Below are 15,979 nucleotides of genomic sequence, written 5' to 3'. Positions count from 1 at the left end.
AATGAGATAGTTGCATAGATAGCCTGCAAAACATTTAACTATCACAATTAGATCTTGATGTACAGATCTTAAACTGTATTCAAATTTCAGAAAAATTCCAATTTTTTTATTGGAGGCTTATGAATCACCTTAAACTTGTCCTATTCAGATGATTAACGTCTCATGTGGAAGCCCAGAATTTAATGATTTCAAGACCAAAACAAAACTTCTTTGCCTTGAAACTGGACACACACATGAACCACATGAAACATTCAAACTGGAGATAAATTAAAATTTATAAGACGATGTTAAGGATTATAAACTCCTATAAGTTAGATCCATTGGGAAAAAATTTTGTTTACGTATAAGCCGAGAGGGACTTAATATATGAATATATGAAATGAATATATAAATGAATGGAATATATGAATGAAATGTAAAAAAATATCTTTATTCATATGGTATACAGTCACATACATTGAATGGAGTCACTAGGCTTAAAACTAAATCAATCTAACCTACATCGAAATCGAAACCACAAAGTGTTTTATCAGTTAACAAATGTTCAAGTTTATTTGGAAACGTTATCAATATTCCTCAACTCAGCTGGGAGTTTGTCCAAAAACCTTTTCCTTGCACAGGTGGTTTTTTTTCTTCAAATTATGGACACTGACAGCAATTTCATTTCTGTTCTTGGTAAAATAATTATAACTATCAACAAGTCTTGGGACCAAATTACCATTAGATAGTATTTTTGGAGTAAAATTGTATGAAAAACCTAAATACTATACACAGTCATTATTCCCATTTTTGAAAAATATTGACGAGCAGAAGTGTCCCATTCTAAATTTAACATAATTGATAATTTTGATTGCTCTTTTTTGAAGAGTAAGAATTCTATCCAAATTTTACTTAGAGGTACAGCCAGAAATACTCATGCCAAAAGATATTGATAATTTGATAAAAGCAAAATAAAGAACGAAAGAAAAATATGGCGATGCTTAATGTGAAATCTGTGAGTGCATACCTTCAATTTGAAACCTCAATCATGATAATCGGTTAGGTAGAAGAGCCAAACAAACTCAGAAAAGAAAAACCAAATTTTTAAATATAAGATTTAAACCCAGCCTGATATTACATTACATCTTCAATGACTTTTTTTTCAGTCACAGAGTTTGAGCCATGTATTTTTATTTTTAGGAATTTCTAGGAGTCTAAAACAATGGATTACTTAAAATGTACATTTTGAAATTGTCTTAAACATTAGGATAAATAAATATTTAAGTTGTACTGTTGTTCAGTATGTTTATAATAGCAATATATTGATACAAACTTTACACTTAGGATACAATAAATACAAACATAATTTGTGATCAGATTGCCAATTTTATCTAAAGGATCAATAAACTTTTCAGTGTACTCAATCATTTAGAGATTTGATGTGTTCAACCTTCAGAAAAGTAGGTACTCACAAGAACCCTACTTCACTCCCTTAAACAAAATTGAAGATTGTAAGAAAATCACAATGTTTAATTAAATCTCAGCCAAGATGTATACAAAATCAACAATTTCCCTCCAAGACATGATTGAAGCGATGTAGTCATTAGTAAAATGTACTACAGAGCTGTTCACAGTCTGTTGGAACATGTCATTCATAGTTGCCACTTCAGCAGGCATCAACTTGCTTACGTAGTCTGTGAGATTATTAGCCGATGGATCTCCGTTTAGCAGATTGGTCATTGTTAGCTAGAAAATAATAAAAACTGACAACCTCCAAGAATTTTACCATGCAGCGGCTTATAATGGATGAGGAAAGTAAAGACGGTAAGTTGCTGGCAGCAATTAGTTGCCAGTTGAACTTGCTGCATACTTACCTGGTCAATGGGGAAACTTATGTCCTGTAACAAGTTAATAAAAAATAGGGGTAGTTTCATGATAAGTGGTAAGTGCAACTGGCAAGTACTTTCTGCAGGTATCCAATAGTCAATGATCAAACCAAAGGTTGTTTTCAAACTAAGTTGTTTGCAGTTGACTTTTGTTTCTAAAACCATCGGTAATTGTGTTAATGTTTGTTTTTACTATAATCATTGGTAGGAGTGTAAATGAGTAAGTGCCTTGAAACATTTACTATACTGTATGTACCGAGTAATCAATGGGTATGTGGAACGGGCAAAATGTCACTTACCGATAAAAGTTGCAAAATTAAACAAGCTATTTGTATGTTTATTTGTCATTAAAATATTTACACAATAAAATTTGTGAAATTTACAATGATGCTAGGTTTCATAAACTAATGGTAAGTTACTAGTAGTGAAAATCAGAATATTCCTTCTTTTTGCTCACTGTGAAATATCAATAATTAATGATAGCTCAAATATTTATAAGCTGCAGGCAAGGGGCCTTTTTTAAATCAAAGCATTAGCGTTATTTGTTTCTAAAGCTATTATGTGCCACTAATAACAATCAATGATGTTTTTTCCATACACTACAGTAACCCTTAGTTGTAAAATTTGTTTTTCCTAACAATTGACTTCCAATATTGATTTTTTAAATGTAAATAAATACGCTTATAAGCAGGCGTACCTGTTAACACAAAATCACACAAGTCTAAAAATATTTTCATAGGTGCATCGGCATCACTTTATTATTCCAGGGAGCCTAAAAAGGTGTTTACCTAAACTAACAGAAACAGACTTAATAAGATAAGTGTTACAGTTGAATTTTTGTTTTTAAATTAAATGGTGGATGTGAAACCATTTATGGCATTTTCAAAGAACCAACATTGTCTGCTCCGCATCCTGACCCCGTTGAAAAGCTCAGGTTAGTTAACAATAAAAAATCAAAACAAAATGTCTGTGAAAGCCAATGCTTATAAAACTGTGATGACTTCTTTTTAATGATTATAATAGATGTTTACTTACTTCAGCAGTAGTTATGCTGACATTAAAAATAAAGTCTCTCATCGTGAATGAATCGTCCATGGATATTTCTATATTGGTGTGGAAAGCAATATCTGTCCCGTTGGTGGTGATTCTAAATAAAAATAGTATCACCATTATTGTTTTGTTAAATTTCTCTGCTTTTATTATTGTTAAAGAATATTTAATTTTATTAGAAAAATAAAAATTAACAAGCTCTAACAATGACCTTCAAAGCTTCCAACCCTCTCCACAGGCGTTTTTGTTTAGAATTACAGGTTTCATCATGCCCATCCCTTCAATTCTGTTAGAAAAATCATCAATGTAAGCAAATAATGTGCTAAATAAAATGGTATAAATTCAAATTGTTTTATTTAACTGAGATAATCCTATCAAATCGATAAGAGCAAGCTGCTAATACAATACACTGTTTGTGTTTATTTTATTAAATATTTATTCATACCAAAATTGTATCATTAACTTTACATGCTTCAAGTAGACATCCTACACCCCACAGTCTAAAGATTGTTTTGAAGTGCGTTTCAAGTTTAATTACATTTGATTGCGCTGACGATGACTAGATGTTTTATCTTATTTTAATAATAAACACTGTTAAGTGTGCACTTTACTATACAGTATTAATAAAAGTGTCGAAATAGTTTTCAATTAACAAGAAGTAAAAATAAATATCAAAATATCTTATCTTACTAATATTAAATGTGAAAGTTTGTGTGTTTGTTTGAAGTTCAATCACGCATTAACTACTGGACAGATTGGGCTCAATTTTGGCATGATAATAGCTCACATTCCCGATTAACATATAGGCATATTCGTATCTCAAAAATCCTTTCGGGCTTATGTTTATGTTTTTAATTTCATGAATAATTTGTGATATTATGTGAATTTTTATAATTTATTTTTCTCTATTGTTTAGGTGAAGTGGTAGAACATTATGGCTATGTTTATGTAAACTGTAAATTTAAAGAAGCAAATTTTATCAAACTGTCCTCCCCCATTGCATACGCAAAGCTTGAGTATAACTGCAATAAGCATTTTATACTTATATACCAACTCTGTACGAAGGACGGTACTCTATACAGGGTTAGGCAAAAGTCTGGAACCCCCCAGTTAACTTTTTAACGCGTTGCAGTAGGAAAACCAAACTCGGCACATATTTACAACATAAGAAATTGCACTTTTTCATCACAGTAGCAACTTTGCCCCAGCCCCCAAAATGGGGTATTTTGGGGGCAGCCCCAAATTTTCAAATGTAAACACCTATCATGTGACCCCTTATTTTAAAGGGTTTATCAAGAGAAATTGAATGGCGCAAACCAGAGGTCAATATCGCACCCCTAATCAAAATGGCGGCCATTTTAATTTAAGATGAGCAAGCAAGATAAAGTCTGGACAACCCCAGTTAACTTTATAACGTGTGGCAGTGGGAAAACCAAACTAGGCACATGTTTACAACATAAAAAAATTCACTTTTTCATTAAAGCTAGAACTTCTACCCTGCCCCCAAAATGGGGTATTTTGGGGGCAGCCCCAAATTTTCAAATGTAAACACCTATCATGTGACCCCTCATTTTAAAGGGTTTCTTAAGACAAATTAAATGGCGCAAACTAGAGGTCAATATCACACCCCTAATCAAAATGGCAATCATTTTGAAATATCCCTTATTAACTTTTTAACAGGTTATAGCAGGAAAACTAAACTCAGCATACCTTTATGAAAAAAGAGAATTCACCTTTTGGTCAGTATTAAAATATGAAATTTTTAAAGTTAACTGGGGGTGTCCAGACTTTATCTTGCTTGCTCATCTTAAATAATTAAATTGGCTGCCATTTTAATTAGGGGTGCGATATTGACCTCAGGTTTGTGCCATTCAATTTCTCTTGATAAACCCTTTAAAATGATGGGTCACATGATAGGTGTTTACATTTGAAAATTCGGGGCTGCCCCCAAAATACCCCATTTTGGGGGCTGGGGCAAAGTTGTAACTTTAATGAAAAAGTGCAATTTCTTATGTTGTAAATATGTGCCGAGTTTGGTTTTCCTACTGCAACGCGTTAAAAAGTTAACAGGGGGGTTCCAGACTTTTGCCTAACCCTGTATATAACAGACAGAAATGAATTCACACCTTCAAACTGTCATCACCTGTCCATAGTCAATGACGAACTACATATAATTTTTATTTACCTAAAAAGAAATAAAAACAATAAAAACAAATTTGAGCAATAGATGTGGTACGTAATGAATTAAACTTTAGTTAGGTTAGGTTAGTATAGAGTTGGAAAAATTTAACCTAACCTAATTATATTCCACTAGTGATAGTGATGTGAATGGAAGGTCCTTTAACCTAACAAAAAGATCACATATTAGGGATGGGTCCGAAAAGGATAAGTTTCAATCTAAGCTTGAAACGCAACAGATAAATGAAGATTGAATGTTCTAACCTGTAATCACCATCACCATACAAATGCATGTCGTAGTTGCTCACATCCAGCTCATAGTGTCCCTCCAAGCTGCTACTGTTTATATGGAAATTGACACTTATGGAAGATGTGGAGACACTATTTTCTACTTGGGAGCTACATATAAAATCTGTTAGATTTTTAAATCTACTGTTCAATATGCCGAAAAAGAACCTGGAATGACAAATAATAGTAAAATTAAAATTGTTTTGGTTTTAAAATGAAGTGCAAAGATACTGCATTTACCAAACCCTATCAACGTAGATGGATTAAAAAAATATTTGTCTGTAACAGGTTATGGGGTAAATCTGTATATTCGACTCCATCGTAATCATCAATTATTACAATCAATATACTATAAACCTTCTCTTCAAGGAGAAAATGCTTGGATCGGAGTTTTTGATTCTACCTGACAAGGTTGCTCTAGCGTTATTTGTTGAAAAGCTCATTAAAAGATACACCAGTAGGTTGTTTTTATGGTAGGACTTTTCTAGTGTACAAGTAGAAGCTCAAGAAAACATGGTTTCTTTTAAGTTGCATATTAAATCTTTTGCTTTTTCAAACGGAAAACCTGTGCTTTACATTATTCAACTGGAAAAGCGATTTAATTTCATGATTTTTGTATGTTGATAAGATTTTTTATTAGACCTTTTTAAAACTTGATTAAAAGTGTTATCTATATATATAAAATCCAATGTATGTTTGTATATTTGTATGTTTGTATATTTGTATGTTTGTCCTTTATGGACTCCAAAACCGCTCGACAGATTGTAATGAAACTTTTAGGCATTATTAAGCATTATTCAAGGATGGTTTGTGTTAAGTTTGGTGCAGATCCGTCAATAGGGCTCCGCCCCAGTGGCTCTGGAGTTTCCCATGTTAACCTTATGAGTACTCATATTTAAATGGAATTAAAGAATCTTAACAGCTGGTGCAGCTAAACAATTTGATTCTGTGATGTTCAATAGCATTAAAAAGTTAATAGGCTTACCAACAGGGTGCAGCACTATATTTTTTTTTATTTATGAGAACAGCTAATTTGCAACCAAAAGGTGAGTGAGCGTAGCGAACGAACTTCAACCTGGAGGCGAGTTAGCGTAGCGAACAAGCTAACCTGAAGGCAAGTGAGCGCAGCGAACGAGCTCCAACCTAAAGGTGAGTGAGCGTAGCGAACGAACTTCAACCAGGACGTGATTGAGCCATGCGAACGAGCTCATCTTGAAAATGAACGAGCATGTGACATAAAACCACAATAGGACAGGACGACGTCTGTCGGGCCAGCTAGTACATTTTATAAAAACCAAACACATTCATAGTAGCAGTAAGAACTAATTTTAATTTACAGGGGGTTTTTTTAGATCTAACATAAAAAAATAATATCATAATGAGATTTTAGTTAACATATTAGAAGAAAAAATGCTTTATTTCACTATGTTTAGGTAAAACACCAAGTAGTATAGGAAATAAAATAATTGTATAACTTACAAAATATCCACAGAAGTTATTGGTTCCGCAACAGCAAAAGGAAACATCGGGATTGTTTCTGGTAAAGCACGTTTTAAATTTAACAATGCTTTGTCAATAACTTGTGGAGTAAGTTGTTTAGGATAAGTTGGCGTTTCCACTACTGACGGCTTCTTCAGTATTTGTGAAAGTATTTCAAGATTATTTCTTATGTAGCTTTTAATGGATTTTTCTGAAAATAAAATTTTAGAAATAGTAATAATTATAGGTTACACTCATTTGGCCTTCATCGGTCCAATATTTAATAGACGTGTGGTTTTGGAGCATTATTGATTTATCTTCAAATCTAAAAACAAGCTAAGAAATTCTACATTGATGGAGTCTGGGTTGTCACTTTCATTGCACTTGGTTCAATGTCTGGACGTAAGTTTTATTTGCGTGGCCTAATTATGTATGTTTATCCCTGTATCAATGTGTAATGTATATGTAAATATTTCTTGTGACACACTTGTCTTTGAAAAATGAGAAACCGTAAGCACAGCAGATAAGTTGGATTACACCCCATAATTTCCCCTCAAAGTTTTCTATTGAATAAATTGTGTAGTTTATAACATAAATTTAAACATCTTTTATTGCCTAGTTCTTAATAATGTGACAGTAAAACCTCACTTACTTGACAATTTGTGGACGCAGAGGTTGTCGAGTTGTCCAGAACAGTGACATTTATTATGGGTTTTAAAAAATGAATACATAATAGAGACATAAAAATAACAATTTTTACATATAAATTATCACTAACATGAGTAAATCTTCAAAGAAATGTTGAATGTAAATAATTCAAACTTAACGTTTTGAAAAAAATGTTTTTTTGCGTGTGTCCTGTCTACATTAATACAGTAGACTCCCTCTTGTCCGGACACCTTTTAACCAGACATCGGTTTAACCCGACTACACTCAGCGGAAATGACATCTCTTTAACCGGACAATTTTTATCAGCACATTGGTTTAACCGGACTAGATCAGCAGGAAGTGGGCAGTACTGAAACGACTGTTCTCGTGGGAAAGATTTGAGACCAGTGATCACGCGTCTAAATACGGCGCTCTTCTAAATTTAAGTCGAATATCACAGTAAACAGTCTGTTTTAATGAGTTTTTGGGGACGTCAGTTTAACCGGAAAACCCGTTATCCGGACTGGCCTTGGTTCCAAGGAGTCCGGATAAGAGGGAGTCTACTGTAGCAATATTGAATATAGTCACCATAAGCATTAAGATATAAATCCCTGAATTATTTGGCTTAGATTCACACCTAATTACCACATGACTGAATAAACCATCTGTAGTTTCTACCGTAACATAAACTTCATTTTAAAGTCAATAATCATTGTATTCCATTACTTACCGAGGCCTTTTTGAAAAGCTTTCAGAAACTCATCTTCAGTACCACTTTTGACTGAAGGGGAAGATGCCAATAAACAGAGAATTAAAAGAAAAATATTGTTCATTTTTTAAAGGTATTAAAATACTTATAGTAAAAAGAAAAGTTAAAAACTATTTCAATAAAAATTAGGTCTTGTTTACATGAGAGTTAGTTAGGATCAAGTATCAGTGCTTTGCAATATCAGGTACTCCAACATCATGCCAGATTATTTACAGTGATTTTTAAGATAGTAAAAGTCAGATTAGAAAACATCTTAAAAGTGGGTCATATTCATTTTAAATTCCTAGTAAAAACGGTATTGGAACACAAGCTGTGTCGTTCAACTTTAAATTTTTGATTTGAAAAAAATATATGCCTAATGTCTATAAACACCATATTGCTAAAGAACCCATTATTTTTAATCTAGCGCTATGTGCTATGACTTCATCAAGCATAACTTGAACCACAGTTTTATCAAAAGCATTCAACTCGTAGAAACTGTACAGTACTTAAAAATGTAAGCGAAATCAGCCAAATAGTTGAAATTGCAAATTACCCACAATACACACAATTTTAAAATATATCCATACCTTAAAATATTCCAGAGGTTTCTTAGGCAGCAACATTACTAAAGGAGCAAATTTCTTTGGGCTTGTTTACTTTTAACTTTTTAAACACCCTATGCCGTAGTTTCCAAGTCAATTTTTTTTCAAAATAATTAACCATTGATGTTTTTGTTCACTCTAACAGAAATAGGTGGGAGAAAAAAAAACACAAATTATAAAACATTGACTTTTATAAATACTTAGTGCAATAAAAAACTTATATTATAATTATTTACAATGCATACCGAATAAAATTTGTCATACTAAGAATAAACTACATAGACAGTCAAATAAATATATAGACTAATTCTCACAAACAATATGATATAGACATTCACAATTGAAAAAGCTTTAGTAATTATCTATTTCTAACTAATAAGACCAACTTATTAAAATGCATACAAGAGGAATCTTTGGATGAGAGGGTTTTAATTCTTGTTAAGAGGCCCCTGGAACAAAAACAAAGCAATTAAAATGAGTAAAAGAGACCCAAAAACTACAACAAATGTTTGTCAAAACTAAACGTTTACTTGTAAGTGTTGTGTTAGTCATTAAATCAATGAGTATAAGACAACAAATTAAAAAACATAATGACGCTCGTTAGCCGGCCAGCAAAAAATTATTAATTATTATAACAAATAATTAAATATCAAAAAATTGTTATAATTATTTTTATTAACTATTAAGCCCAAAAAAGCAGTTTAGCTTTCCTTAATTTAATATAATCTACAAAAAGGTGATGTTAGGAACTGTATTTCTACAAACTGTAGCATGTTGAAGAATGTTACAGGAAAGGTTTTGGTTTGAATATTTGGTTGATTAATATTGTTTAAGATTTTCATGTAAGTGTCAGATGTTAAATCTTTCTGTTGTTTGTTAACAAATTATGTTTTAGGTTTATCCCGTACAAGTCACATATTCATGTTATCATGTCACGGACAAGAATTATAATTTTCCATTTTTGATTAAAAAAAGTTTTTACCTGTAGTTTTTTAAGGTAAGGAGAAAAAGTGTTGTCTTTACAATTACATATAAAGATTCAAAATTTCTGGTTTTAACCATCACCGTTAGAAACTGATTTGTCTACAGTTGTTAAACAAAGTGGCATTTTTTTCACTGAATTAGTAAACAAAAGAGCTTATTTCTTATCATTGTACTTTGCCCACTACTTGTTCTCACTCCAGATGGCACACTAACAAAACAGAATTTAGGAGAAGAATATTTTAACTGAACAATGAACAAGGGCCATAAGGAGATTAAATTAGTTAATAAGTATAAAGGTAAAAAAGTTATACTTAACAACAGAGTAATTATCAATACATAATGATGACTAACAGTATGTAAATATGGATATTTTTTGTTTACTGAATTTAAAGTTAGCGATTCCATTCCATCTCTGTAATTGCACCAATAACATCTCTAACATGTGTGTTATCAACATTACCTTCACTGGTGGTACAGAGTTCACAAGTCCAAGATCCAGCCGGCACCCTCCTCAGCCCCACACAGTAGCTGTGGTATCTGAAACATCGTTCATGTCACCAAACAGCTCTCCCTTGCAGCACCGAGTTGAATATTTGTATTGTGAAAAAGTCAATGAATGTTTGTTCATGTTCACACGAGTGGCCTTTAGATTGACAGAACATTAACAGTTTATGAAGGGAGAGGTTCAATCCTCTAGAAGTTGCCACATTTACTCCCTAGTAAAAAAAAAAACAAAACAAAAACACTAGACTGCAAAAAGCCAAAAATTTCAATAAAGTAGCCTATGTGCAGAAATTAATTTTGTTTAGACTGGTCAATAACATGTCTGGAACTCAAAGAAAATATTTTATACACACAATTAACTTTTTCTCTCTTCATTTACCAATTTTTAATGAGCTTGCCACTGGAATTACCAGTTACTGACTTCACAGTTACAGTTCAAAATTTGGGTTAATTTTGTGAGATTCTTTGTCATCTTTCTACACAAACTAGGGTAGACTTCCTCTTTGGATAACATATTAATATGTGGGTTGATTAGTGTCATGTAATAATTAGTTACATAATTATTTGACATCAAAACAATTGAATTATAAAAAACAGGATAATGAATGAACATGTAAAAAGCAAGTTAAGGTCAGCCATTAAAAAACTTAAAAATAGATCACCCGATTTTCATGCATTTTATTTTAACAATAACACGAATCATGCACCATTTGGTTGAACTGAACGTATTGTATTCTTTAACTCCAATAACATTTCTTTTGTGTTGTGGCATGCTATTGGAATTATATTGTTGGAGCCTTATTTAGACTTTTAATTTGATGTTGTTGGTAAAGTTACTGTCCATTCTGACGCCATACAAAACACGGCCATTAATATATTACAAAACATGTACTGCCAAGAATAATTGTTCCTATCATCCACAAATCAACCCAAGGCAACTGTAATTTTATTTTATTCTTATCATACTGGACAGGTCTATTGTAAACCAGGATATAAACAACTACGGTAAGTATAACCTTAATTGATAAAAACACTATAATAAAATTAAGGTGAATATTTAGGAATTTAATGTTGCCTACGTATGAATTAAAGATTAACAAATGATTCAACCCATCATGAAAAAATAATTGTTTTTGTTCTATAGTAGAATTCTTCCCTAATATAGTTTGCTAATCCAATGAACGACTAACCTTACCCTAGTATGTTAATAAACAAAACGCAAAATCCTTTTTTTTAACACAAGATGAATTGTGTGTTGTCGAATGAACAGTAACTTTCCACATTAAATTAAGTCCCCTAGACTGATCTACGCTAAACATGTATTTTGCCAGATACGGACCCTCGATCACACAGGTCGCAGAACAGCATCTTGGATTCGTTTTTGGCGTTGTTGCAACGTTGGCAAGTTTTGCAGACTGAGCACTGCCACTGATATTTGCGGACGTGTTTCAGCATGCGAGGGTTCAAATCCGCACACGTTACATGAACTAGATGAGCGAAGAGGTAGGATGAAAAGAAACAAAACAAACAAAAATCAAAGGGTCGGCATGAAAAAACAAATCAGTAAAAACGGTTGTGAACTAAAATGTTTTTAATATGGAAGGGAAATACTTTACAACTGAAAATAAGGAGAGGAAACGGGAAAGTCTTTTATTAGAGGGCTAGTACACTACTGTGCCTATTTAGTCAATACATGGTTACTGATGCAACTAGGAAATGAGATGATTAGGCTGAAGACAAAGAAGAAGTTTTCCTCTACCAAAGATTTTAATGTTAATCAGCTGGCATAATAAAACAATTCAATCACTATTACTCGATTGATGTTTGCAGCAAAAACACATTTTACATAGATAATTTTTTATTTAAAAGGTCAAAAGGTTGGATTTAACTTTATCTAGGATTGCGTAGGGTTTTATAGTGGGTTGTTGGTTTTATCGTTTTCAGTGTGATGCCATACAGTAATTCTGGTGTGATTGCCGAGGTGATAATGATGTTACTGTTTATGGCCGATATTTCTATCAAACGTAAAACAATCCTGTCAGTTTGTGTTTTTAGAACCCGATCATACAAAACCTCCAAACCCACCTGAGTAGAAAACGGTTTTAATTTTTTTGTTTTTGATTTTTTTAAATTCCTGAAGGGCTTAAAAGCCCCCATGTTATCCTTTGCAAACATTAGTACACACTCATAAGTCTATGACACTCTCGGTACATAAAATCTTTACCTGAAACTTTTTAAGCAAATAGAAACAGGAATGTCAGAGAAGAAATGTGCTTGTATCACAAAGTCATACACATTACTTCACTAGTGTGCAACAATAGAACAATGCAACAATGGTGTACTGGACAAAATACATGTTTAGATACTCGACAATCGGACTAGTATACATAGTTTAACACAAAACATGCAACTTTAACACACGTCATGCATTGGACAACACACAAGAGACGACTGTAGCAATAACAAGCTTCTAAATTGAAGAAACCTTAAGAATAGGAAGATAAATTTTAAAACTAAATATAGTTATCTGATTACAAAATAAAATACCTTTTTGTAGCAAACACTAACACTAGGAGAATTCCCAGTTGCTTTCTTGAGTTATATTCAAACATGTTTATAATAAATAAAGAGAACTTTCTGTTTACAGATAGAACTTGTTTTGACAGAATTGGCAGACGGAGACGGACCGCAGACCGCCATGTTGGACCGTGAATGGAGGGCTTTAAATTATTAACACTCTTTAAATTTCATTATCTGTGATTGGACCCGAGTTTCAATCAATTTGATAATTATATTTTTTACACATGTAATTGTTAGCTGTTGAATTATTTAGGAATTATAAATGAATCTGAGCATTTTACATCATGATACATTGCATAATGCTTAATTATTAGCAAATCTTGTGGTTCATAACTAGGCCAACATAATCAATCAATAATACTGAACTAAACAAATGATTAATAAATAACCATGCACAATGATACAACAAATCACAAAAACCTTGCAGGAAACAAAAAAAACCATATATCAATGAAAATGTTTTAAAACACATACAATTTTGATTTAATGGAATATTTGTTTTGAGATTCTACCAAATTCAATAAAGTATTGGTAAAATGAAGCATACATATTTAATAAAATAAAAAATAAACAAATTCAGGAGGTAAATTGAGATGGTTGAAAAATAAAGATTTTAAACACCCCTTCTGGTGTTATGACGATATTAAAAGCTAGATCTGATATCTTATTGACAAGTTTTTAATTGAATAAAAAAGAACAAGTATAGTTAATAGGGTTAGTTTAAGTAGACTTCTTTATTTTAACCTTTTTACAGTTATAGGCCCTAGAGTTCACATCAAGTACTAGATCCTATGATGATAGATAGAGGTGTGCAAGTGTGTAAAACACGTATGTGTACCCAAAAACTCATTCACCTTGGTATTTCATGAGTATTATTAACATGAGTAAGTATTAAGTACAAAATTCAAAGGCTAGAATGTATTCACAGCTCAACATTTTCATTATTTAAGGTGACTTAAGTAACACTTGATCATACATTTCACTAGGGAATGCTTGTTTAATTTAAAAATTAAACAGTTTTTTACTGAGTTTTACAATCCCATTCTACATGGAGACTTTCCTTTCAGGTATTACACTATCTAACAATAAAGGATTAGCTATGAGGCTAACTGGGGAGTTTTGGAAAAGGATGGACTTGAGTTAAATTACCTGAGGAAATTAGACTTTAGAGTATTTTTTAAATCACATCAAGTCACATGACATAAAGTTGACATATTGCCCGATTTTTGAACAACCAATCTGTCTGAAATTTTGTGCATTGTGATTTTCTTCAGAAAAACAGTAAATTACTGACCATTCTTAATTGACTTTTTCTCAAGTAAGTTTATTAGACTCCACTTTCAAAAAAAAAAAACTCTTTACACTTCTTTTTTAATACCTACTACAGGTTTTTCCACACTTGCACACCCCTCATGATACCAACCGAAGTCCCCCCTAAGGCAAATATACTCAAAAATACACCCCTCTAGCAAGCCATGGATTGATGAATGAAAAGAGACAAACCGGGCTATGCGTCGACACGTTTTAGCACGATTCGTGCTGCCTTAGTGGACTTACTGTTGTGGCTACATTGCGAGCATTGCAACATTGCCTCGTTGGTCTTCTTGGAACCACAAGTTTTGCATTCCTTCTCCTTCTCCTCCTCTTCCGTCCCCTCTCCGTCGCTCGAGCTGTCGCTGAAACAATGTCGGAAAATAACATCGTCATGGGTTGATTAAAAGTTGATTGGCCTTATCTGAATTTGTAAGTCTTTCATAAGCCAAATGAGGACTACAAGACCTCTACACCGACATCACACGGGGGATGGCCCGGTTCTGATTATTGATTCCTCAAAACCTTTGATGGTGGTATCAAAGAAACACCAGTTTTTGACATGTAAATTTCATGTAAATCATGATTATTGTTAGTGTGAGAATTATAGTCATCTACAACGCTGATGGTAACCTCATGATTAAATCTTTTGGGCAACTATTAGGTGTCCTTTGGACCACAATAACATACCAAAGAGATGCGGCAACTTCGTGGCCTTTCATGATCAAGGCAAATTCAGTATACAAAAATTATGCTGGTCAGTCTCATCATAGAAGCCATCATATAAATTGCATTCTGTGCTTAGATCTCTGCAGTAAGGTAACCTACCTTTTCTATGGGTTTGGAATTCACCACTCAATAAAAATGTGACCTGTAACCCTGCTTAAGGTAAACTATTTTAAGATACCTGTAACCCCGCAAAACAATAATCTATTTTTAAAAGAGGCCGTACCTGGTTCCTTCGGAGGACGAGCTGTCCTCACTCTCTGACTGGCTGCCGTCCGAGCCGCCTGTGCTGTGCATCTCATTAGGCTGTAGCGGACCGTACAACACGGTGTTGACTGGGAAATACCTCAGCTCTTGAGGAGTGTATCTACAGAGACAATTGAGATGAATTACACCATTGATTTTTTAAGGTAAATCTGTAGGACCAAAAGAAATGTTTTGTGACCAATAAAGAGCATTTAATGTGGGATTGAGTATAGGAATGGTGAAATTAAACTATTTGCTCACCGCTTGTAATAGTCAGCGTACTGGCCAGGTATGAGGGCGACAGGGTAGCTGCCCAGTTTGGCCGATGGCCGTGTCATCTTGGCCGCCTTGCTCTTGGGATACTGTATGGTCCAGGTCTGTAGGTCCAGGTGACACTTGCGGCTCTCGTTGCGGCTCCTGTTCAGGTTGGAGTTCCAGCTGACCAGGGACTGAATGGCATGTTCCTTCAGATCAGACTTGGACAACGTCTGCTCAAACTTCTTCCTCTCTGTCAACAAAGTGAATATAGAATTCTCTCATTGTTCCTGACAAACTAATGGGCCGTTGTAGGTTTTGTTAGAAAAATGCATAGGAATGACTTTTGTGGGAAATATCAAAACAAATATGGTGGATGGATCATTAATAACGGCAAATGAGTTGTGTATGCACATAAGAGCTCTTCCCCCACTACCATAGCTTTCGTTATTTGGTACAGCCATCGCAAAAAGTTTCCTGTTGGATCTCATTCAAATACATATTCTGAGTAG

At 33.3% G+C, this 15,979-nt stretch overlaps 2 protein-coding genes across 4 annotated transcripts in view; both read right to left on the bottom strand.

Annotated features, from left to right (window-relative positions):
• Positions 1–433: 433 nt before the first annotated feature.
• Positions 434–8,451, bottom strand: LOC128987484 (uncharacterized). Its single transcript, XM_054408345.1, has 5 exons — positions 8,239–8,451; positions 6,861–7,071; positions 5,358–5,549; positions 2,901–3,012; positions 434–1,725 (listed from the first exon to the last, which is right to left on the bottom strand). The coding sequence occupies exons 1-5, from the start codon at positions 8,339–8,341 to the stop codon at positions 1,513–1,515; spliced, it is 831 nt and encodes a 276-aa protein (XP_054264320.1). The 5' UTR covers positions 8,342–8,451; the 3' UTR covers positions 434–1,512.
• A 601-nt stretch (positions 8,452–9,052) lies between these two features.
• The window catches only part of LOC128985543 (uncharacterized), a 33,558-nt gene continuing 26,631 nt past the window's right edge, over positions 9,053–15,979 (bottom strand). Inside the window, exons 7-12 of one of the 3 annotated variants that reach the window (XM_054405133.1) lie at positions 15,474–15,720; positions 15,193–15,333; positions 14,487–14,605; positions 11,689–11,836; positions 10,306–10,382; positions 9,053–9,310 (exon numbers count right to left, since the gene is read on the bottom strand). In XM_054405133.1, coding sequence (XP_054261108.1) covers positions 9,300–9,310; positions 10,306–10,382; positions 11,689–11,836; positions 14,487–14,605; positions 15,193–15,333; positions 15,474–15,720 — 743 coding nt within the window. In that variant the 3' untranslated portion in view covers positions 9,053–9,299. Of the gene's footprint in view, positions 9,311–10,305; positions 10,383–11,688; positions 11,837–14,432; positions 14,606–15,192; positions 15,334–15,473; positions 15,721–15,979 lie in introns of all 3 variants that reach the window. The other 2 variants (XR_008490041.1, XR_008490042.1) reach the window with 2 other exon arrangements.

The sequence above is a fragment of the Macrosteles quadrilineatus genome, unplaced genomic scaffold, assembly GCF_028750875.1.
Source record: "Macrosteles quadrilineatus isolate MER2022 unplaced genomic scaffold, UCM_ALF_1.0 Scaffold_2__2_contigs__length_208266976, whole genome shotgun sequence".
Classification (NCBI taxonomy): domain Eukaryota; kingdom Metazoa; phylum Arthropoda; class Insecta; order Hemiptera; family Cicadellidae; genus Macrosteles; species Macrosteles quadrilineatus.
The sequence above is the reverse complement of the archived record's forward strand: the minus strand, read 5'-3'. Positions and strand labels throughout refer to the sequence as shown.